Below are 26,026 nucleotides of genomic sequence, written 5' to 3'. Positions count from 1 at the left end.
TCGCTGCTTCATATTTTACTACATTCTCTTTTTTTTTTTGTTCTGGATGGAAGAAAACATCAAACTGAAATTTCTTTATGAGGAAAACAACTGCCTCTGGCAAGCAATATATCAAAGTGTTTGGCAATATCTCCTCTCTGCAATTTTATACTCCTGGAAGAAAGCATCACTTGCACTCTGCTTAGAGAGACTGCTGGTATTTACACACACTTAGACAGTAAGACAGCACCCGCACTGCTTCCCCAGCCAAGCTGAGATGCTGGGATGAAAGCCTGGGAACCATACAGCTTTTTGTTACAACTAATTTAAACAGCCAGCTCTTGGTAAAGGCTTTAAACAAAAAGGGCCAAGAAGAAAAGGAGGAAAAGCGGGGAGGACCACATCAGGATATCCAGGAAATGGGACTGACATATTTGCAGAGCTAAACCTCAACCCTCAGTTCATTTCTAAACACTGCCTGGAGAGCTGCTGGGGGCTGCCATCACCCCAAATCCACCCTGAGCCTCCTGGGACAGGTAAGCATAGCAGTCTGTAAAGGGATGCACAACAACCACCCTGATGGAGCACATGGGTTTGCCATTACAGGGAAAACCACACTCACCCTCTCCAGGTCTTGCCTGAGGTGTGTGAAAAGCTTCAAGCGCCGGTAGAGAACATCCTGCTCCTGCTGAGCCAAGTTGTCCACTTCATCCGTTTTTGGTGTCAGCAGCGGTTTGTTGGAGTTTGCTTTCCTCTTCAGCTTCCAGTACTGATAGACAAAATCCACCAGCGACTCACTTAAATCGAGGTTTTCTGCCACCTCGGAAGGCTTCACGAGTTCATAGAAGTCCTCCTCCAGCTGCTGGAGCTTTTGTTTCCGCAGCGTCACCTTCTCCAGGTCCAGCTGGGCTTGGTCAGGTTCTGTCCGTGCCTCCTCGGGTAGTTTGGTGGCACCGGTGCTGTGCTCCAGGCAGAAGGACTTAAACTTCACTTCATCGTTGTCTGCTAAAATAGTCCGCATGTCGAGGTTGTGGTCAAAGGCGCAGGTGACGTGGAACGCGGTGACACAGGCGGGCATGGAGCACTGTGGGGAGAAGGACAGGGCTGATGGTGAGGGCACAACAGGATCACAACACAGCTTCACTAAGGGAGTGATGCCCCCAGGGTGACAGCACCCACCCCCAAGCAATAGATGCTCCATAACACTCTGCTCAGGCTGCATTGCCCCAGTCATACACACCAGTGAGGGTGGGCGCAAAAATCCCCAGCAGAAGGAAGCCAGGGCTCACCAGGCACCTCCTCACCTAAACTGCTTGTGTTCTCTGCAACAAGCCCTGAGGCCTTTCACCTATCGTAAATATGAGACTCTGATGGTTCTTCCAGCAACATGTCAATAACACATGGCCAATGGGATGCCCAAAGATTGAAAGCTGATTCATCCTGAGACATTTCCATCCTGATTTCATCCTGCGCCCTACCCTATGCCACTCCTATGCCATTGTTAATGACAGCAATCAGGTGTTAAAGTTTGTGAGGGAATGTATGGAAGAAGGAGCCAATGCTCCCAAATCACAATGCCTTATTCTTCTGGAAGTTATACAGACCTTAATTAATTCCATTTAAAAAAAAAAAATAGGAAAGAAAAATGAAATTCACCATATAGAGAGCAAACATACTCTGTATGTTCATGAAATAAGGTTTGAGAATTGGTTCAGTGTCTAGACTTAACAAATGTGCCCCAGATGAAAGATCTGACCATCTCCCTAACTTACCTTACACTTCAGTTACTTGAATCTCACAGGCAGCAAAACAGAAGAACCCCAGACCTGGTTTCCTACAGATGAAAAGCAACCCACTGCCATTGCAGCACCCATACCCGTATCAGCACAGTCTCCCCCTCTGTTCATTAACTGTTTTTTAATGGTTCATAATGTCAGGTAATTGCTTCAACCATAACCCATAAGAAATCACTCTCCTCCAGCTGCTAATGACCAGTTTAACTGCAATAATGAGGCATTTTAAGTGACCTATTACTGTAGGCACATCATTTCAGCATTATGCAGGGACTGCTCTGGCAGGGCAGCGTGGTGCAGCACCAGCCTGGCCACAAACCTCCCCACATACAGAACACAAACCACCAGGATGTTGTAGGGTTCCACCAGGGCTCTGCTGTGCTGCACTTTGATTTTCAAATTAATAGAAATGTTGGTAGTATCTGAGGAACCAGAACTTGGATTGCCAAGCATTAGTACACCCCAGGGGTGGATGCTGGGCACCAGCTCTCCCAGCAGTGATATGCTGCTGGTTGCACATGGCTCTGCATCCACCATACTTGCCGTGTCCATCCATACTCACATCTCCAGGTGCTGACACGGAATGCAAGCAGCTCAACTCACTCTATTCAAATACATCCTCTTGTTCCTAATTTCAGCCCGGAACTGCATGTGAAGGTGGCTGCCAGCTTTTGGAAGAGTTAATATATCATGTGCTGGCTTCTAAAGTGCACACGCTCGCTCCTGCAGTCACGGAGAGAGATTTACTACAAGGAGGAGATGCGATGCCGTTTGATGGAGTCCCTCTTCCTCACTTTAATGGCACATTAAGGTTGGAAGCCTTTGCCAGCTGTAAGTTCCCTTGATTGAGTTTTCTTGTCTGGTAGCCAAGATGGTAATCTTACTGAACAGAGATATACAGCCACGGACATACTCCATTGTGTCTATTTTGGTGTAACAGCTGGGGGTGCTTCAAACTAAATCATCAGGAAGAGCTCTTTGTGTTGCAATGCACATAAATACCTACAGAGACAGGGACACAGCAGGCGGAACTGGGGACAGCCCACAGCAGTGTGATGTCACCGTCAGCACATCCAAGGCTCACTTGGACAGCACCAGGGGCAATCACACTTCAGGAATAAAGCAAAGTGAATGACATCCATCCCAGATTCCTCTTCCAGCAGATGGCAAGCAGCAGTTGTCAGAAACCGTGCCCGAAAAGCAAACAGAAAACAACGAGGCTGCTCCAACGACATGGCAACAAAGGAACATACCTGCTCAGCAGCAGCTCTCAGTGACCTTGTCTGAGCTAAAAGTAGGCACACATCGATCCATCCCAGCCCTGGTGAGCAGAGTGGTGCAGGGATGGACTCGTCTGTGTGGGTGCTACCACATGGAATAGCCTGGGCATACATAGTGGGCACCCCCTGGCCCGCTCTGCATCCAATCCTGCTCCCACTGTGCCTTTAGCTCCAGGATTTCAGAACATCTGCTGCACCAGGTAGAAGCAAATCCATTCCCAAACACAATTCTTAGACGGTGAAAACTGCATCAGAGATCAACGTGGGCTATTAATTAGTCCTCAAACCAGTCTTGGTGGGAAGAAGTAGAGGGATGGCTTTATTTGCCCATGAAATTCAAACACTGCTAACCATGAAACCCAGCAGATGTTTAACAGCTTACAGTGGTGCTACACTGTAGTTCCGAGGCAGAAGTGGAAGGAAGTGGCTACTCCATCAGAACTGTAAGGGAAATTTAGGAAGGAAAAACCAATTACCAGTGCTGAACCCCAGCCAAGCCATCAGATATGACACTTCCACATCCTCACAAAGAAACACCATGTAATTTTTAGTGACCACAGATGGGTTGGTTCCTGGTGGCACTTTTCAGACAGAAAATGCAGTTTCAGCCCCTGTGTCCTTAGGTGATGGCAGGGCTCCACTTCACACTGGGGCTCAGGATGTCAGTGAGCACCCACACTGCTCTTCCCCTGCTCCCAGGTCTCAAGTTTTTGGATGACGTCAGCAAAAGATGATGTCCTTTGCAGAAGATTGCCACCAGTTAACAGAGATGCAGCTTTTTGGGCTGTCCTGAAAGTTAAGTTCTTCTAGAAGAGACAGTTGCTGTTCCCATTGAGGAGGGCAGCAGGTTCCTCTGTCCACAAGAGTGTCAGGACACGGGCTGCACAGATCTCAGCTCCTGGCACTCCCTCTTGCAGTTCAGCAATGCAAACAAGAAAATTCCTGCTGGATACCGAGTGCTCCTTGGTATATCCTGATGTCTGACCACAAGAACCACCACATAAAGTCATGACTTCCCCTTAAGAGGGGATGGAAAAAGGGTGTTTTCAGGGCTGTATTACTTACGCCCAGCACAAGGGAGCACTGGATCAACTACAGCAGGTTTACAGCTTCCTACCAGAAAAACAAGAAAAGTAGCAATGTGCAAGCAGAAACAGCAGAGACACAGAAAGGTGCAGAGGGCAGAAGGTATATGCTTCCCTTTTGGTGGTCAAATCTGGATGGGAAAAAATACCTCAACACACAGAGATGCCTCACATTGGTCTCTGACAGCCAGTGAAGGCTTCTGAAGCAGAATTCTGACTGTTGTTACCCCTCTGCCTGTTGGGTTTGACAAGCTCCTGCTTTCCAGCTCCCTTCCAGACACATTGCCTTTTGTTCTGGCTGAGCCTGGTTCCAGTCACTCAGATAAACCTGCCCTGGAAGCAGTGAGGACCTTCTGCAGCCTGCGGGCACCTGGAGCATCAGCTCCTGCTGCCAGGAGTGTAAGCTGAATGCTTTAACAGCAAACAACCCTCTCCTCTCAGAGCTGTGTCATAAACCTAAAACGCTGACAAAGGTAGTTAGATTACACCTGTATAAACAGGCACTAATCAAAAATATGCTCCATAAACATCAGCTCTCAAAACACAGATCTCTACCTCTGATGCATACAGAACGTGTTTATTTATCTACAAGTGAGCTTGCTGACTTACTCCACAAATCCTCAAACAAAGGCACTGCTTGCTTCTTTCTCCTCCTTGAAGCAAAATCCACCTTGAAAGCATTCAGGTGGCATCAGCAGACACTCTGCTGACAGCCTCATGAAGTCACATCGGACGGTAAAGCCCCTGTTCCATTTCAGGTGACATTTAATGCAAATCCATGCAGTCCCATGGACTGCACTGCTAACACGTAATGCCAGTGCTGCGAGGATGAAGCCCTGGAGGAGCTGAATTTTCTTTGATGCTGCCAAGCCTGTTTGCCTCCTCTCCCTGCCCTTCCGTTCTTTGAAAGCAGTTGCCGCTATGACACAGTATCTCCATCTGGCAGGGTGAATAAGCAGATCCACCCAGAACCATCAAAAAAAAGAAGTGAGTCAACACTAGAGATTTAAAGAAGTATTGTGAGGTTTCATTTCAAGCTAAGGGGATTGCTTTTAAATAGCTCCCTTTAAAGTATTAAACCTGAGGCAGTCACACCAACGCAGCAGAGCCTGTAGCCCTGTTCCATCACCCTCCTGCCACCAGCTCTGCTCTCCAGTACTTACTGCCACACGCATCCACCTCCATGGTGCAGCTCCCAGTGCTGTACAGGAGCTGATTAGCTGAGATTGGGACGCATCCAAACCTTTCTCCCTATTTTTCAAAGCTTAATGGCTATTCCATCTCCCTGCTGCATGCCAAGACTGCTTCCACGTCTGGTCTGCCAAGGAAAGCATGAGCACCAGCACCATACAGCTGCAGATCCCAGCCCATCCTCTGGGACCACCAGAGAGAAGCTTCATGCAAGAGACCCAGCAAAGCTCCTGCACTGAGAGCACAGCCCCAAAGCTCTGTCCCACTTTTGTAAGAGAAGAATTCTGAGCTCCTGCTTTTAGCTGAACGCCTCACCACCTCGTCAGCATGCTGCTGCTGTGGGAAGAGCAGGAAATCGGATGTCTGCGGTGCTCTGCTTAGGTGCAGCAAAACAGGAGAACAGCTGGGAATGTAATATGCAGTAAATACTCTATTTTGCAAGCCAGCAGGCTTGGGGGTGGGTGGGGAGAGGGGCTGCCTGATCCTGAGGCTTCCTGCTGTCCCCCTCGAGAAAGGCTTCACATCCAATCCCCATAAGCTTGTGAAATGCTCAGGCTTTAAATCCCATGAGAAATGGGCTTCCTGACAGCCACGTCAAGCCCTTCCGCTGGGGGTTCCTATCTCCAACCAAGGTCATCTGCTGTCCTGGTAATTAGTGTCACCACAGCAACATCACTGTGTTACGCAAAAGAAAGTTAATCTAGATTCCTGGCACTCAATACATTAAAAGATTGCAAGCAACAATAGCTAATGATGTCTGATTGGTGTTCATGCTTCTTGTTAGGTGTGCTCTTGGGACTCAGGCCAGGAATGAACCCAGCCTGGATATCATCCACCAACAGCTCGAGAACCTCTGGTGGCTATAGGCACAACCAACGGGCCTGAATTTCCTCACTGCTGATTCACATACCTGAATGCAGGTTCCAGTGCACTCCTTGCAGAGGCTGCAGGACAAAGCCCATCTGCTCGCTGGGATATGTGAGATCTTTGTAATGGGTTCCATTTTTTCAGGACATCCAATGCTAACCTGGTCACAAAACAGAAGACATAGTCAATACCTGTTACCACCCCAAATCATTTACAGGGGATACCTGAGGCAGTCAGAACGAGGGGTGGATATTTTGTTTCTTATTTTTCAAGTCACTCATAACTTGGGTAAAAAAACAACATGAAAACCAGAAACAAATACAGGTGATGCTCTGGCCTTTCTTTTGTATCCATCTGCCTGCCAGTTTGAGCTGGTGTTTATCCTTATTGTTCTGAATGCTGGTACATCCCTGCCTCACTGGCACTCCTCTTTGCACCTCACATCACGGGAGAACAAAGTGACACTTCACAGACTGTTCCAACCTCACCCCTCCTCGGGGAGCGTGGGTGCTTCCCATGAGCAGGGCAGCAGCTTGCACCCTCCAGTTTTCTTCTTAACGGGGAGCTGCTTGGCTGCTAATTAAACACTCAGCTTGGAGCCTGATGGGCATCGTGACTCCAACCTCAGCTTGATAAGCCCAACAAGAATTAGTCTTGATGGATATCTGAGCTCAGACCTGGTATAGCGCTATATTGTGATGGAAAGTACAGCAATAATAGTGGAGTAGCAAAGCCCTGAGCTACAGCAAACAATGACAAGCCCAAATACAGCATCCATGGAAAAAGAAATGAAGGATGAAAGTCTGCTTACCTTTGGAAGACCTCACACAGGCAGGGATCTCCAGCAAAAGCCACTTGCCTCCACTGCCAGCCTTTAAATGAGGTCTGGGAAGGGGTGGATCCTGGCTCCAGCCCTTCCAGTCACTCAGCTGCACTGCATGTACCTGAGCTCCCCTGGGCTGGCCCTGCCTTCCCACCAGGTGCTCCATCACTGCTTCAAGCTGTGACTTTGCACTTCCGCTACACCTGGAAATCATGTCTGTGCCATATTTCAAGAGAAGGCTGGAAATCATCTTACTTACTTCAGGTATCCATAAGGCACAGCTAACGTGGACCCATTTTGTCCCGCTCCGAGTGGGCTTCAGTGCTCCCCCTCTCTTTGGGCACAGCAAACACTTGGGCTGGACGCCGAGGGCGCAGGTCCGGCACAGCCAGCTGCCAATGGGGACCTTCAGGATGCCATAGCATGCCTGTGAGACAGGAGTAAGGTTGGTTAACCTGACCATCCTGCAGCGAGCACACATCCCATAGCATGGAACAAGGTCTGATCACTACAGCATCTGGGTGTCCTGGTAAAGAGCAAAGCTGCTCTGCAACCAAAGCAGATAGTTTAAGTCCTTCCATCCTTGTCGCGTTCTTATTTTCACATGGCTACTCATGCTGTATCAGTATGTCCTGGGTTTTAGTTAAAAACTGAGTGTACAAATGTGTTTTATATCCTGCAAACGGGAGCAAAGCAGTGAGAGCAGCTCCGCAATACGAACATCTGCCCACGTGGGGTTTGCAACAACAGCTCTGTGTGCACAGGATGGGCAATGAGAACATAAAACCAACACCTTGGGCTGACCAATCCCACGAGGCATGGGGTGGTGAATCTACCTTGAGAGTAAATGAGGGCTGTGAAGCCACAACCCCATGGTTGGGAAAGATGGCCACACTGGTTAAACACCCAGCACAGACCAAAGGGGGAAGTGAAAACAACTGCGTAAAAGTAAAAAGGGGAAACTGACAGTAATGAATATAAATCAGAAGGGAGGAGCCTCAATGAGAAGGAGTGATAAACCCAAAGGACACGAGGACATATCTGTGGCCAAGACGGTGGGAAGCAGAAGAGAACAAAAGGACTGTGCTGCCTGCAGAGCCAGCAGACCTGCTGCGATAACACACGGCACAGACAAGCCAAAGGGCTCAATAAATATTTCTCTTCCGTACTTGGGGAAGAGCCAAATGATAAGCTCTATCATATAATGATAATGATAAAATACTTTCCACTTCAGCAGTAACTTATGATTGTATTAAAGAGCAACCACTAAAACTGGACAGTCTTTAGCCAGCAGGTCCCTATAACTTGTACTTAAGGAGTTTTAAAGAGTGGCAGACAACTGCCTTGGCCACTGACATGAGGCTGCAGGATGTCTCACAGCAATGAGGGTTTCTGAGAGCAGTAGAGAAATTCATGCCTGTGCTATTATATCACGAGAGATGATTAATAACAGGTAATTACATGAGCATGGCACACGAGCATGGGAAAGGGGGATGCTCAGCCCTCATGGTCAGGGAGAGACTTTGTAGCACTATTTTAAGTTGCCCCAAACCACAGATGGACTCTGATAGTTGTAACTTCCATGGAGCAAGAGTCACTTAATGAACATGCTACTGGGGAAATGAAGTATTAAAGGAGGTAGCATGATGGCTGCAGGTCTACATGGTTCACAGAGACTTAAATGTGTTTCACAGCACCTCCAAATTGGACAGACAGATCATTACTATAAGAGATGTTTATAAAACACCTGGTTTGGTATGAGGCAAACCCAAACAAACAACCCCAGCATGCACATCTGAGCACAGCCCCTCCCCGGCTTGGAAGCTCTGGATTTTGTTGCTATGTGAAGGGGGACAGAGGTGGGATATCTAAAAGCTTCCAGGTGGGTGCTGGGGTTCAGACCTGAGCGCGTGTCCCAAAAACAAGATAAAATCACCCATTTTTTTTCAACAGCCTTTAAATCCAACCCGCAGCATCTCCTTCTGCAGCATCTTGCTGCTCTCAGTACTAAGGCTGCTGCCGGGTCTGTCTGTCTGTCCTGATGGAGCCTGGCCCCCACACTGCTGCACAATGGGTACACGTCAGCCCATGGCCAGAAATTTCTACTTGGGTTTACTAAAAAAGAATCACCAAAAAGAAAAAAAGAAATAAAGAAAGAAAAAGGAAGAAACCAACCCAAAACCATCCCCAAATCATCCTGGTATTTTTGTGGTATCTGATTCACTGATGGAAACCATTCAAAACACCCACCTCTCTCAACTATACATATCTCCAGCACTCTCCCACCTCCAGGAAATGCTGATGGAAAAGCTGCCCAAAAGATGAGAAAATGCAGGGGGAAAAAAAGGCCAACAAAACACCCTTCTCAGAAAGGAGACTGAAAAGTGGCTCTGCTTTATACTCTCCAGGCCATGGGGCTGAAGCTGACATCCAAGGGCCCCACTTTCCACTGGAGCCCACCCAGCAAAGTGTCCCTGGAGCTCCCGCAGTAGGGATGGATGCTCAGCAGCAGGATGCATCCCCGCTCCAAGCATGTATGCACAGGAGCCCACAGATATTGCTTCTCTTCTTTCTTCCTTCCAGCAAAGGCTTGAAGCCTTTACACTCGATTCTGAAAATAAAATGTTTTCCTCCAGGCAGTGAAATAAAATGAAATCATACACTCATAGAGTAAGGAAGCTGGGACAGAAGCCCCGCGATGTGTGACAAAGCTGGTGGAGCTGGAAGGTCCTAATGGCCCGATACAGAGTACAGACTGAAGGGAAGCCAGCAGCCACGCTGCTTGTCCCGAGGTGCTTAGGATCCCACAGCTTGGCAAGGACAAGGAACAATGAGCACATTTATGGGGGAGGAGGAATAAAAGGTCTCAGGGTTGAAGGAAAGAGGAGCAGGAGCACAGCTCAGGGAAGTGGCTCTTGGGCTGCTGCTCACCTGGTGCACGCAGACATTGCACTTGTCACAGAACACCATCTCGTTGCCATCCTCCCCCTCTGGCGAGCGGCAGACGTCACACACCACGTCCTCGTCGTACTCGATGCCCAGGCCCTCCTCTGTTTCAATGGCAATGTTCATGTTCTCGTAGCACATTGTCTCCAGCTCCTCCAGCACTCTCTCCAGGGTGATCTCATCCAGCTCGGGCTTTTCTGCAAAGCACAAAGCAGAGCTCTGATGGGGACACGGCACCCTGAGAGCACCCACAGCACCATGCAAGCTGGGGGGCACTTGAGACTTCAGCTCTAATCTAAACTTCAAATCCACCACAGTGGGAAGATCTGCGATTCAGAAAACGGCTGCTTCTAACTCAAGATACAGTTTATGTTTCATAGACAGTAACAAAATATTGCTGCTGGCTGCGAGGAGAGAAATCCATTCAGCTGAACCAATGCGGATAATTAGGTCTGACAGCTTAAACGTTCAAGGAGACAAGTTCTGCAAAGATGCTTTCTGCAGTGAGGGCTCAGACAAGCTTTGGCAACACAAAGTCAATGCTTTAATTGCTAAGACTGTGAATATTGACCCTTTTAAGGCCAATTAAATGGAACTGTAAAACAGAAGCCAAAGGTTGGAACTGCGGACAAACAAGTGTTTTTAACTGGCTGAGTCCAGGGGCACAGGGCCAGACCTGGAGTGGGGGCTCAGACCGGTTGTGCTGCCTGTTATCCCCACCGTATTGGTACCTTTAATGGAAACCAGCGGTGGACACATGGACCTCTCTTGCTACAGGGCAACAGAAGACAATATCTCCTTTATGAACAGAGGAGAAAAGGGATCGAGGAAGAAATGATGTGCGGTTATTAGGAGTACAAGGAAATATTTGCCTCGCTGGGCTTCTGCTGGGCTGCAGGGTGCAGTCCATGTGCTGGGATGAGCTCTGCAGCGGGATGAGGCTGCTGAGCTGCTCCTTTCCCCCACCAATCTGCCAAAAAATCTGAGTCAAGGGGCAAAGGAGACCCGCAGGCAAGACCAGCAAGCAAACGCACCATTGTCTGCCTCTTCCAGATCTTCCCCAATGTTTTGCCTTGGCACGATTTCCCCTGGCTTGACAAGTCTCTGCAAACACCCAGCCTGGCACTGCACACATCTGTGTCGAGGCAGAGATCCCATTGCCACAGACAGCGCTGCTCCCTATCGCTCCCCATCGCTCCCTGCCAAGTGCTCAGCAGCCGCACTGCAACACACAGCTGGTCCAGCCTGTTTTGGGAGCCATGAGCCCCGCCAATGGGCTTTGTGGGGCTTGTGGGGCCTGAGGAGCCCCAGCCCTGCTCACTTTTTCCCTCAGCAGTTGTCTTCATAAACACACCATCCCAATGCCCTTGCTGTAGGAAGGAATGTTATCAATGTTATTTCCATAAAATCATTGCATGGTTTGGGTTGGAAGGGACCTAAAAGACCATCTAGATACCCTGCCATGCCACCCTAGTGGCTGCCCCCCACCAGCTCAGGCTGCCCAGGACCCCATACATTGCCTTGGGCACCTCCAGGGATGGGGCACCCACAGCCCTCCAGGCAACCTGTACCACACATACATATATATCAAATTTACTATTCCAAATCCCATTCCTCCCCACATTTCAAGCACCAGCAGAAAACAAGAGAAGGAGGTTGTTGTCTACCATACCCCTGCTCAGCTCCCATTCCACACTGAGTGGAAAGGCTGCATCCCAGCGCCGTGTGAAACCATCATCCACAACAGAAGGGCTTTTCTCACCGGCTTACAGCAAAGTATTTGCTACGTTGTCACACCAAAAAAATATAGATCACTCCGTCCCTCCCGCACACACGCGCTCTCACCCTCCGTTTAGATGTAATTACATTAGGAATCCGTTTGCCAAGCGCCATTCAGAATACCTCGGAGCTTATTGAATTGACAATTGCACTTGATGGGGATGAAGCGATTAATCGCTTATGAAACACTAAACAATGGGGCCTGAGGGTGAAGTTCCTTTCCCATTTGCGCTCCATTTATCTCCTTCTGCATCATATAAAGCCACCGCTATTAAACTCCATTCATAAAATTGTCATTTTTTTGGCTGAGAAAACACTATCTGTATTGATCGCGGCCCGTCGAAAAGCAAAACCAAAAACACTTCACCAAAACACTGCCTGTGCAGCATGCAATATCAGTGTTACCTGCTCCAGGCCATGAAGTGCCAAGAACCAGACTCAGATCCACTTGGTTATACACTGGCTGACTCCAGGCGAACAAGTGCAAGGAGTAAACCTCAGCTCACAACCTTGGCTTGAGCTGTAACCAAGACTGTGGACTTGCAGCATCCTCATGCTCATCACTGTGGTCCAACACGTTTCATAGAAACAACAATCACTCTCAGATGTGGCTCTGAACCTCACCAAACCTGCGGGTCTTCCTATCTCCCCTTACACCCAGCCACGAGTGGCTCAGTGCCTCGGCAGAGGGACAGAACACCCCACTGAAATGCTCCCAGCATAGATGGCACCTGGGTTAACAGCAGGAGATGAAGCTCCTGGAAGGTCCTTCAGATGGAGATGTGGCTGTCACGCTCTATAGGGCACGAGGCACAGAAATGAGAATATGCTCATTATCCCATATACTCAGAAATGAGGCTTTCCTATCCTTTTCCCTAGAAAGCGATGCTTCCTTCTGGCTCCCGCTGCCTCCCACATTTCCAGGGACTCAACACCAGCCCCAGGAGGAGCTCCCACCCCGCAGGGAGCACAGGCACCAGTGCAGCCACCGCGGGATCCCCACTGGGACAAACCCTCCCCCATCCCTGCCCCAGAGCTGGGTGCTCGTGGGCAGCCACCCTGAGCATCCCAACACTTCCTCTGCATGCTCCCTACCTCCGCTATCATTATTTCTGCAACGCCATAATTTATGTGGCATGAAGGAGCAATATTCTACTAAATGAATTCTCAGCTACTCCTTATCCTGGTATGAGCCTATTCACCGTGCAGGGAGGAAAAATAGCTGGAGAGCCACCTCTCACAGAACAGAGACCTATTTCTGACTAAACTGCACTCTGCTGAAATCAATTTGCCGAAACAATAAATCCTTTTAGCCTGCATAGTGTACCTGGAGATGAAACAGCTCATGAACAAAGACTCATCAGGGCTGCAGGCTGGGCCATTAGTCGATCCACAAGCCTTACACCTCGAAGTCTCTTTTTCAGCACTAAAATGCATAAACAAAACTACTGCTCCATTTTCAAAGAAACAAAACAAACCAAAAAAAAAAAAAAAAAGAAGAAAGAAAAAAGAAGAGATGTCTTTGAAACACAAGGGGCAAAAAGATGCAGCTCCTGCCCAGCTCCAGGGCTGTGTCCCAGGGAACCCCACCAGGGCAGGCAGTGACACAAACCCCAATGTGTGCTCCTTGCTGCTCCCCAGCCCTGCAGCCGCTGCTGGTGAACCATCTGCAGCCCCGCTGTGCCTTCCTGCCCTGCACATCTGCAGCCCAACAGCCTCCCACAGCCCACACTGCGTTTGGAAGATGGGTCCGTTCTACATCCATCTCGTATCGATCTTATTTACAAACAGAGCCAAAACGTGGTGTGGGACTGTCGAAGCGCACAGCACCACGCAGCATGCGTGAGCTGAACACAGGCAGTGAAACTTGGAGATATTTTGTTACAAACATAGCCCGCTAATGCACTTAAGAGATTTACAGGAACCAATTATCACCCTTTATGCCACCCACCGACATCAATTATTGCTCAAATTTAAGACGATGACAAAATGTTTTAGAAGCCACTTCATAATCTGCTGTCTCCCTCCGCTAATGCTGCGCACTGACAGAGCTGTCCTGGAGCACTTTGATTAAAGCCTCTTCACCCAGCAGCAGCACGCTGAGGATTGCTGGGAACTGCTGCAATTACTGCAAGGAATTTATGGAAACAGCAGAACAACGGCTTGACATAGAAACCGATTGGGTTGAGGAACGTGAAGGCAACACGAGTGGTGGAAAGCTCAGTGAAGCTTTTGTACATCAGCTGCCCCTCCTGTTTGTCGGATGTGGGGAGACACTTGAAAGGGGAAAGCTGGGCTGTTGAGTAGAGGAAATGGAACCCACTAGAAAAGGGACATCCTGTGCACATCCTCCTGTGTGATGGGCTTGGGAAATGCCCCCCGGGGACAGGCAGTCCTTTGATGCTTCAGAGGCCCCATCACGGCAGTCCCATCACAGTAGTTCCATCACAGCGGTCCCATTAGAGTAGTCCCAATCACAGTGGTCCCACTGCATCAGTCCCATCACAGCAGTCCCATCATGGCAGTCCATCCGCAGTAGTCCCATTGCAGTATTCTCTGGCTGCACCAGTATGGCACTGGGTTACTTCTCTCAGCCACAGCACGGCAGGGAATTGTGTCCGAAACATTAAAATACCAAAACAGCTTCACATGACAGATACTGGAGTAGCTGTGCACACAGCACAGTGATGGGCACCTACAAGCAGGTGGCACCAGCTGGGCACAGTTGTGCTGTGGTGTTGTTGGAGACGTCCCACCTGCAGCCCTGCCCTTAGAACCCAACACAACGCCTTGAAGAAAAAGGGTCCCACATCCTGATGACAGCCCTGGGCAGGGCATCCCTGCTCTCCCGCAGTACATTAAGCAGCAGTCTCTGCTCAAGTAAACGTGTCTTCCCCACAGCTCCTCTGCCAACCCGGGTTTATTGCACATCTACTTGACCAACTTCACCTCCGCTGAGGGAGGTATGATCTAATTAGTACACAGACATATCTCAAGTATGCAGTGATGAATTCCCCCTGGAGCTTCAAAAGCAATAAATGTGACCTTTGCATGTTCCTGCCATAAAATAACAGGAACACCTCCAGCTCCCAAGATAGAAACTGTGGTGGGCATATGTGAGCAGCATACACCATATGGATTAAGTCAAGGGAATACTTAGAAACTTCTATTCTGCTTTCAGCAAAATTGATTCCGGCAACGTTTTTAGCAATTTCTTTAGGATTTTCCACATGTTTTTATGAAGCACTGATCACTGCAAAGGGATCTTTCAGCCCAGGTCTTTGAAGTCTCTCTAGCCCCACTCTTCCCACAGCTTTGTATTTAACGGGGATCGCAACACGTAGCATAAAATCTTAATGAGAATAAAACAAAGGCTCAGGGCATGGTTTCACCCTGAAAGGACAGCCCTGTGCTGCCAGCAGTGGCGCGTGCATAAACTGGTTCAGGGTTTCATTCATGCAACCTCAAGACCCACTTCTTGTGCTGTCTCCTATTGCAGCAGCAACAAATAAAACATTCAGGCTCACTTAAATATTGATTTTACCTCCAGCACTCAGAAGTCCTTTAAACAGGGCATTTCCATCAAGTACCATCCCAGCTACTGAAACACGTAACTGGTGGGGATGGGTTTGAAGTATTTAAAACCATTCTATGTGAAAAAGACTTTCCCTTTTCAGAGAGGCTGCCCACCTAACTCAGAACAGAGCAGCAGCGGTGGATAGCTGCAGCTATCTGGGGGTTTATCTGATCCCAGTGATAAAATTCCACCTCGGAGGTGACCTAAAAAGGACTGGAAAAGGCATGTGCTGTGCTCGGTGATCAGCGCTGCCTTGGGATGAGCTAATAGGTGTTTTCCAGCTCTCCTCCCCACCGCTGCTCAGGAGCCAGTCAGAGATCACGCTCCTTCTTTGTCACTGAATACTTTGTGGATGACACACTGTGCCCATGAACTGCCCAATGACAGCAGCTCAGCTAAACACCCAGGAAGAATTTCAACTTCTGCATATCTCTTCAGGCTGGGAGATAACTTCTGACTTCTCTGAATTTGGGGAGAGGCTGCAGCTCTCCAGTTAAGTCATGTCAATGATCTCAGAGATTAGCAAAGCTGGTTTGGAAATCTCAGCATGTCATTAATGTCGAGGGCTTCCGGGAGAAAGCGCTATTTACGGATCACCTCCAGACCACCCTGCGCACGCTGCAGCCCTCTGGGTGAGGTGTTAAAGGGCACAAAAGCTCCATTTCCCACCTGGCTGAACACCCCATGGCCCCTGCCCTGCAGGAAGCAGAGGCTGAGCCCCAGAGGGACTCAGAGCTGTGCCCCTCAGGTGCGGGGCACTGCAAGAACTGCACCAGAGCCAGCCCTGATGTGCAAAGGGGAGAGCTGGGGATGGGGAGAGATCGTACGCAGCTTTGGGCTACAGCCACATTTGCAGTAGATTTCACACAGCAAACACTGTTTTCCCAAGCTGCCAGCATATTTCAGGCTCACACAGTAATTACAGAGCTCTTATAGCAACAAGAATGGACTGAGGAATCAGCTGATGGGCAGTGAGTCTCTTCACATTACCACTGCTGCAATCCCCTGGGCTCATTATTACCATCCACAGTTGTTATTACAGAGAGCTCACTAGACACTGCGGTCCCTGTTCTGTATGGATACCCCCCCAGGACTGCTCTTGTGAAAGCTTACTGCCTGATGAATGACAGAGCTGCAGGAACAAAATGCAGCTAGCTCAGAGAGCATCACTGGCAATGCACTGGCTGCATCCTGACATCAGCTCCAGGTGCATCTGTCTGTGTGCTGTGTCTCCATACACATGCAGTGCCAGCCCAGCATGCAGCCTGCACAGAGCCAGGTGCAGCACTGGAGCTGCTCTGGGTTGGTACCCATCAGCCTCATGGCACATACATGGGAAGGATGTGGCCAGCACACATCTGGCTCTGCTGGAGCATCCCCGCCCCGCTTCCGCGGCACCAGCCCCGGCTCAGCCTTCAAGTGATCCATCAACCAGGGAGCCCCACATCTGAAAACCATTTCAGGGATTGTGTTTGTAACCAAATACTCTGAAGAAATAAAACCAGCCAAGTTTAACCCAACCGAGCTGGACAAGGCAGTTCTCTGCCCGCCACCTTCCTAGAGGCTAAAGGACTGTGTGCAACGGGAAGTGGAAGTAGAGACAGCCCCATCCTGGAGCCCAGAGATGCCTCTGACAGCCCCTCAGCTTCAGTAGGGGGGGACCCACAGAAATACCACTGGGGCACTGAAGTGCCAGCGGTCAAATTCCCAGTCCAGTTACCTGTGCTCAAACAAAACGTGCTGATGATTACTTTAAAAGACCCAACGCCTGCTCAGCGGACAGCCCTGCAGGACTCACCCATCTCCTTGAGCTCCATGTTCACAAGCTCCAACCAGCAGGCATCCAGCTCGTCCAGGTCGTAGCGGCTCACACCCTGCAGGTACGTCCTTGTGGCTTCCGAAATCTCAGAGCCTGGCAGGCTGCTGGGGGACACCGGGGAAGGCAGGTTCTCCAGCTGGGGTATGATCCTGGAAGGGAGGAATGAGAGGTTGAGAGACAGCTACAAAGCATCCCACTGGGAGCACAGAGGCCATGTTTGGCCATGAGGGTGCACTTATGGCACCGATACTCTGAGTCTACAAATGAAAACACATCTCATGGCAGGAGGGAGATGAGGCACTGCTGAACAGGAGAAAGGAATCAGCAGTGAGTAACTTAAAGCGTTCATTGCTAGCTCCTGAGGAAGGAGGACGGGACCTGAAGGGCTGGGGCTGCTTCCACCAGCAAGAAAACAGCTCTGGCTGCCGGGAATGGAGCTGTGTGGCTGCCATCACATCAGAAAGAGGAGGGTTTGCTGCATGCCAGAGTAAACGGGACACAGCACCAAAACAAACGGCTCAGGCTCATTTTTTCATGAACAGTTTTGATGTCATCAAAGAGGAAAAAAAAACCATGAAAAACCAGAAAAATATCCACTTCTGACTTTGATAAACAGTTTGTTCCCATGGGCAGGGAATCTGCACTTCGCCTGCCTGCTCTGCCCACACAACACTGCGCCAGCTGCAATGACCATGGGGACACAGACAAAAAGTGCCCCTATTTAGGCTTGTACAAGCACAGCTCATATAGAGAATTTGCTTTTACTGATCTGGGAATGAGGCTCGTTCTGCTGGCTCATGCCTCCATATGCCTCAGCCTCTATCAGTCAGTCTCATCACATTGACCTCTACAGAAATAACACTGGCACCACTGCCACATTCAGGCTTTAGCATCACTCCTAAAGCCCCTTGGATGCTTCTCAATGAGAACCAACCTCTCCCCCTCCCCCTCCCATGGTGCAGCCCCACGGATCACAGCCTGGATCAGCAGCCGGGAGGCTTTGTGTCGGGGTCTCTGCGGGAACCCTCCCACTTTGCAGGAGTTACATGATTACCCTTCATGCTGTGAGAAATTAAGCCACTTTTACACTTTGCAGGGATCCTTGCTCCCTCTCCGCCTCACAAGCGCTGCTGCACGCCTGCTGCCAGCAGCCTCCCACGTGCATACTCCAGTGCCAAGTGAGCCAGCACACCCATCCTCCTGAGCTGGGGTTTGCCCTCTGTCCCTTCCCAGCACCAAGCAGGCAGCTGGGGCTGGACTGGAAACACCAATGTTGACCAGCTGCCTGCCCAGAGAGCCAGTCCTGGTGCTCATACAGCACCAAGAGCATCTGCACGATGCAGCACTGAAAGTGTAACTCAGCCAACCATGGGAGAAGTGCCCTCAAAGGTCATTTCCCTTTGCCCTTACAAATTATATCCACGATGAGCAGCTTTCCTCATGGCAATAGTTTTCCCATTACTGCTCACTGACTGGAGCACAATGAGATGGGATGCTGGTGCTGGGCTGAAGGGGTGAGATGCTCAAGGGCAGTCCTACTTGCTCTGTGCAGGCCTCCAGCTCCTGTCTCTGCCCTGGTTTATGATGCCTGCAGCCCCATGCCTGGCCATGGAGATGTCCCACATCCCATGTCCCACATCCCATGCTGCTCGGAGCAATGCGCTCTAAGCAGCAGCAAGCACACTGCAGCAGCACTGGCTGCAGGCTTCCTGCCCAGCACTCTCTGTCACTTCGCCTGCGCTTCTTGGCAAGTCGGCAGCAACATGGATGACACTTGCCATGCACACGTCAACAGTGTCACATGTAATGACATGCAAGCAGAGGACGAGCTGGAAATGAGAAGCAGCCTGCGGTGCCAGATGACAGATCTCCGCAAAGCCGGGAGCTGGAGCTTGCTGCTGTATTTGCACAGCTCACGTTTCTGCCCCAAAATACCACCTCCCAGCCAGATGTCAACACAGAAATGCTGCAAAGAAACACAGCAAACAGCACCGCCATCCCTTCCCAGCTGCTGCTCTGCCTGGAACAACAGCCGTGCAGAGCCTGGGGCTCCCACCCTCCTTGCACCACCACCATCAGGTTCTGCAACTTTCCATGACTTGCTGAGATCCTCAGCAAAGCAGGCAGCCTCCTTTGCCTTCCTTTCCCCATCAGTGGATTGAAAATAACCACACGTCTCAACACTCTGAGGACAGCTCCTCCAAATCTCAGCTGAGGATCTGAAAGTAAAGCCATGAAAGCACCGCTCTGCGAGTCTCCAGATTTTAAAATGAGCTCACTGTAATCTAGGACAGGGCTTGGGGATTCAGCGATGTCTGTGTTTAATGTATTTAATGCAGACAGCAGTAATAACACTGAAAATATGCGTGCACCCAATGAGCTTCAGGAGTCTCCTCCAAGGAGCTCCCAGCCCCATTAAATACCCTGGAGCAATGTGCTCTCAGCAAAACTGAAACTCTCTGTCCCATGAGCCACGATCAGGGTGGTTTGCAGAGCAGCAAGCCCTGGGCTGAGCAGCAACAAGCTCATGGAGTCAAAAGCTCTGAGCAGTGGGAGAAAAGTCACCCAGCAGCACTGAGCATTCCTTCAGAGCTGTGCCTCCTGACCTCCTTAATCCCCGTTACACAAGCAGCCGGTGGCACAGCACTGCAGCAGGTACTCAGAGTGTGTTGCCTGGCTTTGCAAAGAGCTCAGTGATGCAATCACAAAGCTTCAAGTGAGGGCTGATGCTAACAGCACTGCTGCCAGGTATACCTGGAGAGTGGCTTCTCCCAGTGTTGCAAAATGGAAAGGGTCTTCTGCTCATTGCAACTTACAGAGCTGCTCTCTGCTTCTTGTTATTAACACCAAGTAAACGAAGACACAAAGACCTAACGGTGCCCCACATGCTTGCTCAGCAGCAGCATCTGAAACATACCTGGAGCAGCAGTGCCAAGCACCTCCCAAACCTGAAGAACGGGTCCTGTGGAGCTCATAGTCAACGGCTGCATCCATCACTCATTGGTCCCATAGGAGAGAGCACTGATATGGAACATCTCTTACATACAGTTTCAGCGGGTGAAACAGCACTCTGAAGAAGCACATTCCCTCCTGATATGCTGACATACATGGCAAAGAGCTTCTGGGTACTCACAGAGTCATAGAATCACTTGATTTGGAAGGAACTTTTAAAGGTCACCTGGTCCCCTGTAATGAACAGGGACATCCACGGCTCAACCAGGTCCCAGCACCTCTCTGGGCAACCCGTAACAGTGCCTCACTGCCCTTAATGGGGCACCTAGCAGAGTGAGATTCTTCATGGAGCACATGGACACAGCCTGGACACAGCAAGAGGTACAGAGGATGCTGAGAGGAGAGCATGGAGCGTGACCCCGGTATGGAGATGGAAATACCACCATGACTCATAGCCAGAGTCACAGAGTGCTCCAAAATGGGAAGATGGGCAGGGGATGCACAACAGCAAAGCAGGAAACAAAAATGAAAGCACGAGCAGGAGTTTATGCCTTTATTTAGCAAGGCAGCATTTAAAAGTATTTGTATCAATCAAGAGCTTATTTAAACGAAGGGCTGAAAATTGGGATCAGCCAGAAAAGCACAACAAACCTGAGGCCATTAGTCTGCAAGTGGGTCTCAAGGGCACTTGAGGGAAAGGAGTAAGTGGACCCCAACACTCTCGAGGATCACATCTATCCTGGGAGAAGATTATGTGGTAATAAAACACACTCAGCCAATTCCCACGGTTAATCATCTCTGTAAACGGAATGCTTCATTTTGGCTTAAGGAAGATGGCTTTTTTTCCCCCCTATATTCTCCCTTTTAATATACCAGATAGAAATAATAAATAACCCTGCACAGTGCTTCCCTTCCGAAAATGCTTTGCTTTATGACAATGAAGGCTTCAGCCACTCATCTTCTCACTACCTACATTCCAGTCTAAAATAGTCCTGTCCAGTGTCCATAAATAAATCAGCTTAGGAAAGTCAGTGGAAAGATAATTCTGCCAGCAACCTTCAGAGGATGCTGATCCTGCTATGCTGCCAGCTCTGCTCGCGGGGGAATTCTCCTGCAGCACACTCCAACTTTAAAAAGGCATTCTACAATTTAAAGGGATGATTTTCATTTTCTGTTTATTAAAATAGTATCCAGAAGGCAGTCAGACCAGACACCCAAGCTTCTTACCAATGTAAGCTCATGGATTGTATAAGCACTATTGCTTCCGAATAGCAGAGTGAAAGGTGAGAGAAAAGGAGCACAATGGAGAATGGGTGGCAGGGCAGGGGGCTGCACCACAAACAGCACTCTGTGACCCTCTGTGTGCCTGAGCCCTGATTTACTGATGGTTGTTATGCCACCTCTATGGCTCCTCTGAAAGCCTGTAAAACCATAAGCCAAAAATGACAGTTTGAAAGCTCAGTGCAAAGAAGAAAAGGGGAAATCTAAGGAGATATTACAGCAGTCAGGCTCTACATGAACTGGCCTGATGTTGAAAGCAGCACACAGGTCAGGGGGGCGGCTGAAGGAACATCTCTGGGATGTGGGATCAGGTCCCAGCAAGTGGCTGAGGATGCTGCCCCAGCAGCAGCACAGTGTGTTCAGTGCTCCCACCCAACTCCCACTCCAGGGGACTCAAGATTTGGCAGCTGTCTTTGCAAACACACAAACACGTAACTGAGAGAATCAGGATCAGCTCAGGGGGGCAAAGGTGGGGAATGCAAACCCTCAGCTGTGCTCCCCCCTGCTGTGATGCCAGCCTGCTGCCAGCACCTTACCATATTTAAAGCAAAAGATCTTTCCACGGAGCCCTGCCTGGTACATCTACATAAGAGGGAGCAGCTCCCCATAAGTGCATGGTTTGTCACTGCTGCTGATGGGCTGCAAGGCTGTGTACCTTCAGCTCCAGCCCTGCGGTCCCCAGCTGACTGAAATCTGCACTGCAACTGAGGACTGCGGTATTTTTCCTTTTAGCCTCCCTCCTGCTTGGTATAACCCAAACCTTCAAGTAAAGCACTTGCTCTAAACACCTGGGCACGGTTAAACGCATGGCTCAGAGCTGAAGCTCCTGCCTGGCTTCTTACTGCTGTTTCAGGGGCACAAAGCAGCTGGATTTAGCCCCTAGTGGATGCACCAAGCTCCTGAAACAGCAGCTCTGCACCCAGAACCCCCCCAACCTCCCCTTCATGACTACACAAACGCCAGTGGCTATCTCTCAGCACAGCCATGGTCCCTTTGTGCTGCCCAGGCTGCTCAGGAAGGGTTAACACTGCCTGCAGCATCATCCTGCCCTCCAGTACAGCAGCCAGTGAGCGTGGTTGTGGGTGACGTAATGCCCGGCTGGCTGCGGGATGCGCATCATGTCCTGCATCCCATCCTGCTGGGGGGCAGCCAGGGACCCCACCGTGCCAGGCACCTCCATGTCCCAGCCAGGTGGGGGCCAGCCAAGGCTTTTCCCAGCTGAACTCCCGGTGCTCCCCAAGCAGGGGTTGCTATAAATGAGCATTATGGGCTCTGAAAACATTTGCAAATTTACAGCGATTGCCACTGCGCAGCTCTGCAGGTACATCCTGCACAGCCTCTCCTCTGGCAGCTGCTGGCACAGGGCATGTCCCAGCTGCAAAAATCCTTGTTTTGGTTCTATGGCTCTGGCCACAGTTGGGCTGCTCAGGTTTGCAAATTCCCCTCTGAGAACCTCATTTTGTTACAAATGTCAGGGAGTGGTTGGGTGGTCCTTAGGATGCAGACACTGCACACAGGTTCTGTAACTTGTCCTTGGATCTCTATGCCACAGTTAACAGGGGCCATCAGGAAAACACTCCCTTTTGCCTTCTGCATCTCAAATATTCTCTGGTAGCAGCCTGTGAGCAGAGTAGGTCCTTCCAGCCCTCTGGAGTCATGCAGTCCTCCCTGGAGAAAGCAATTCACTCCTCTTTGATGTGTTAAAAAGAGGAAAACAAGGAGCAGGAGGAACCAAAGAGCCATCTTGTTAAGCCCAGACAGCTCTTCCAGTTTCGTTCTGGAGCTGTTTATCACCATATAAAAGCCCGATACACAGCAGACAAGATGAAGACTAGAGTGCTGATGTTCCTGTCTCTCTCTCAGTTATATTCCAAGCTACATCTCCCCAAGATTCAGCTCAACAGATGAATTATTCAGGTCCCAGCTCTGATTCCAGCAACAGAGTGCAGCTGTTTTTCTGCTTGACCAGAGCATGGCAGCGTCTGGGTGGGAAGCAAAGTAACACAGCTTAGGGCTGCTACCAGTGAAGGCAGGGAGACTTATATGTACGTCTGCTGAATACAGAAAGACAAAAAATGTTGCTTCTTCATGTAACTTCAGCCATGCTACTAACATTAAAGCATCTGGAATTAATTGTCTTAGGCAGATAATGCTTCCACAGTTATTTCAATAATGCAATAGCTCAACTTTTATTCCTAGACACCTACAAATGGAGAGCAGAGGAGGATGCTGTGAGCAATGGCAGCAGTCCTGCATCTGCTGTTCTGCAAGCAGGAGCTTCCCGGTCCCAAATCCTAAACCCACCCCATGTAACCACCAAGGGAGTGCAGCTGAAGCTCAGACCAAAGCTGGGGCACAGGATTATGTGTTCCCATGGGTAGCACCATGCAGGCACATGGGTCTCCTCTGTGCATAAACTCATCCAAGTGGAAGCAAGGCTGTGAGCAATCTGAATGGGCAGCAGCCACACTCTGCAATGCACTTTGAATCACTGCTTGAACACGGAACCCTGAAACACAGGAGGACAGTTCCAGCTCTGAGTCACCAGAGGCAGAGGGTGGCCAAGAGGAACCCTCACCTTCCCACCACCACACTATTGTGAAGCGACAAGTGCCTCAGCGCATCCTCCAGACCTTCTTCAAACTCACTGCAAAAGCTCCAACCTAGCACCAGCTCTCCAGGTGCCATGGGCATGGTCCTGCAGGCTCAGCTTAGCTCGCAGAAGTGCAGCTCTCACCTCAGCTCCATGGGATGACCAACAGCAGCACCAGGCACAGAACAGCTGATCCTGTGCTGGATTAACAAGTTTCCCTCAGCAAACTAATAAAAACTGAAAGCATACCTGAGGATTTGTCAAGCAGGCTGGAAAGCAGAAATGATTAGAAGTAACAAAGGAAGGCAATCATGCTCATTTCCTCTCCAAGCACTGGATACAAAACCAGTGTGCCCCAACCCATGCTGATGCTCCTATGCTTTTCTCCCACGGTGGGAACCCCAAAACCTGACAACTCCACTGGGGCTGCAGCTCCTGAGAAAGGAACCCGCTCACATGGACCCGATGGAGCCCTGAGCTCACACAATTCCACCATAGGCTGGAAGTGGGTGGGAAAAACAAACAAACAGAAAAAAAAACAACCCAGGCATCTCATGTTAAAACAACAGCGCAGCTCCAAGAGATACACAGAGTGCTGCAGAATCTTGCTTGCCCCTTCTGCAGCAAAGCCCGAGGGAAGCTGCTGATGAGTCAACAGGCAGCAGCCGGCTGCGGGGAGAGGGAGGGATGGGAGGAAGGAGGGAAGGAAGCACAGCCCCAGCTGGGACACAGTGTGCTGGCTCCACAGCCCAATAGAACCGCGGGAGATGCTGGGACACCTCCTGGGTTCAACACCTGGCAGCCCCACATCTTGCCCAGCATTCAACAGCAGCACCATGCAGCACAGCCAGAGCTCAGCTCCACCTGCAGCCGTGCTCCTGGAGGAGATGGGACAGAGGGGACAGTCACATCACTGCCCGGATGCTGTGGCAGCCATTCATCCCCTCCTGCTGACCCCCCACCAAGATTTGTGCCTTCCTGTTGCCACAGCACTTTCTGTTTTCTGTTCAAACAGGGCCACAGCAACGATGCAAGGAGAGATCTGCGACGCCAAGAATATCTGGGAATCCTGCCAGCAAGAAGCAGCCTTCCTGCTCGTCCTCCCGCTGTGCGCACATTCACAGGAAGCAGAGTATACAGCACATACTGATGGAGCTTAATGTGAGCTCCCAGAGCCGCCTCGAGGTCCTGCCCGCATTGCTGTCAGCTCGGGGAAGGGAGATGTTAAACGATTCAGTAAATAAGGAACTAAAGGCTTACAGGTGCACAGCACCAGGGATAGGTGCCAGTGCCGCATGGAGCGATGCTCCCAGTGCAGCAGTGCGAGCTGGGGTCAGGCTCTGTACCCACTGTGAGGGAAGATCTGTGTGGCCCCAGATAAACCATGCAGAAAGCAAAGAGCATCTTCCTCCAGAGGTCATCATGGCAAAACTGTGTTAAGGAAGAGCTCATAAAACCACAGAATCACTGAGGTTGGAAAAGACCTCTAAGATCCCCAAGTCCAAACCCAGACCACCCCACCATGCCCACTGACCATGTCCCCATGTGCCACATCTCCATGGCTCTGAAACACCTCTAGGGACAGTGACTCCCCCCACTCCCTGTCTCTGTGCCTGAACCTTCCCTGGAGCAACTTAGGTTATTCCAAAGCTTCTTGTTCCCAGCTGGTATCTGAACAGTCCCCACACTCCAATGCTCCCAGACCATCAGGATAACTGCATCCAGTGCTGTTCCCTTACTTGCTATCCCTTAACCTCAAGCTGTGATGGTCCCACTCTGCATCCAGCACCCTGTAAATGTCTGTGCCAGGGTTTCCCCATCTGTGAACCCATCCTGGGGGCTGCACGGCTTAGCCATGATACTGGGCAGCCCAGAGCACCTCCTGGCTAGGGAACTCACAGGGATGGGAAACACCACTCTTGGGAGAAAATAACTCCTCATTTTCCTGCTCACATCTGCCTTCCAAAGGTTTTTAGAGCCAAGCTTTGCCCTCCAGGCTGTGGGCAATTCCCAAGCAAGCTGCTGCATAAAACGATCCTCCTTTTAAGCACCGATGAGTCA

General features: G+C 50.1%; 1 protein-coding gene across 5 annotated transcripts in view; it reads right to left on the bottom strand.

Annotated features, from left to right (window-relative positions):
- JADE2 (jade family PHD finger 2) overlaps positions 1-26,026 on the bottom strand; it is a 54,860-nt gene that overhangs the window by 10,503 nt on the left and 18,331 nt on the right. For all 5 annotated transcript variants that reach the window (XM_015875775.2, XM_015875774.2, XM_015875778.2 and 2 more), the window contains exons 5-9: positions 17,119-17,288; positions 9,950-10,161; positions 7,278-7,445; positions 6,239-6,355; positions 602-1,063 (exon numbers count right to left, since the gene is read on the bottom strand). In XM_015875775.2, the coding sequence (XP_015731261.1) occupies positions 602-1,063; positions 6,239-6,355; positions 7,278-7,445; positions 9,950-10,161; positions 17,119-17,288 (1,129 nt within the window). The remainder of the gene's footprint in view (positions 1-601; positions 1,064-6,238; positions 6,356-7,277; positions 7,446-9,949; positions 10,162-17,118; positions 17,289-26,026) is intronic.

Source organism: Coturnix japonica, chromosome 13 (assembly GCF_001577835.2).
Source record: "Coturnix japonica isolate 7356 chromosome 13, Coturnix japonica 2.1, whole genome shotgun sequence".
In the NCBI taxonomy this organism is placed as follows: domain Eukaryota; kingdom Metazoa; phylum Chordata; class Aves; order Galliformes; family Phasianidae; genus Coturnix; species Coturnix japonica.
Note: the sequence above shows the minus strand (reverse complement) of the source record. Positions and strands in the feature narration are given on the sequence as shown.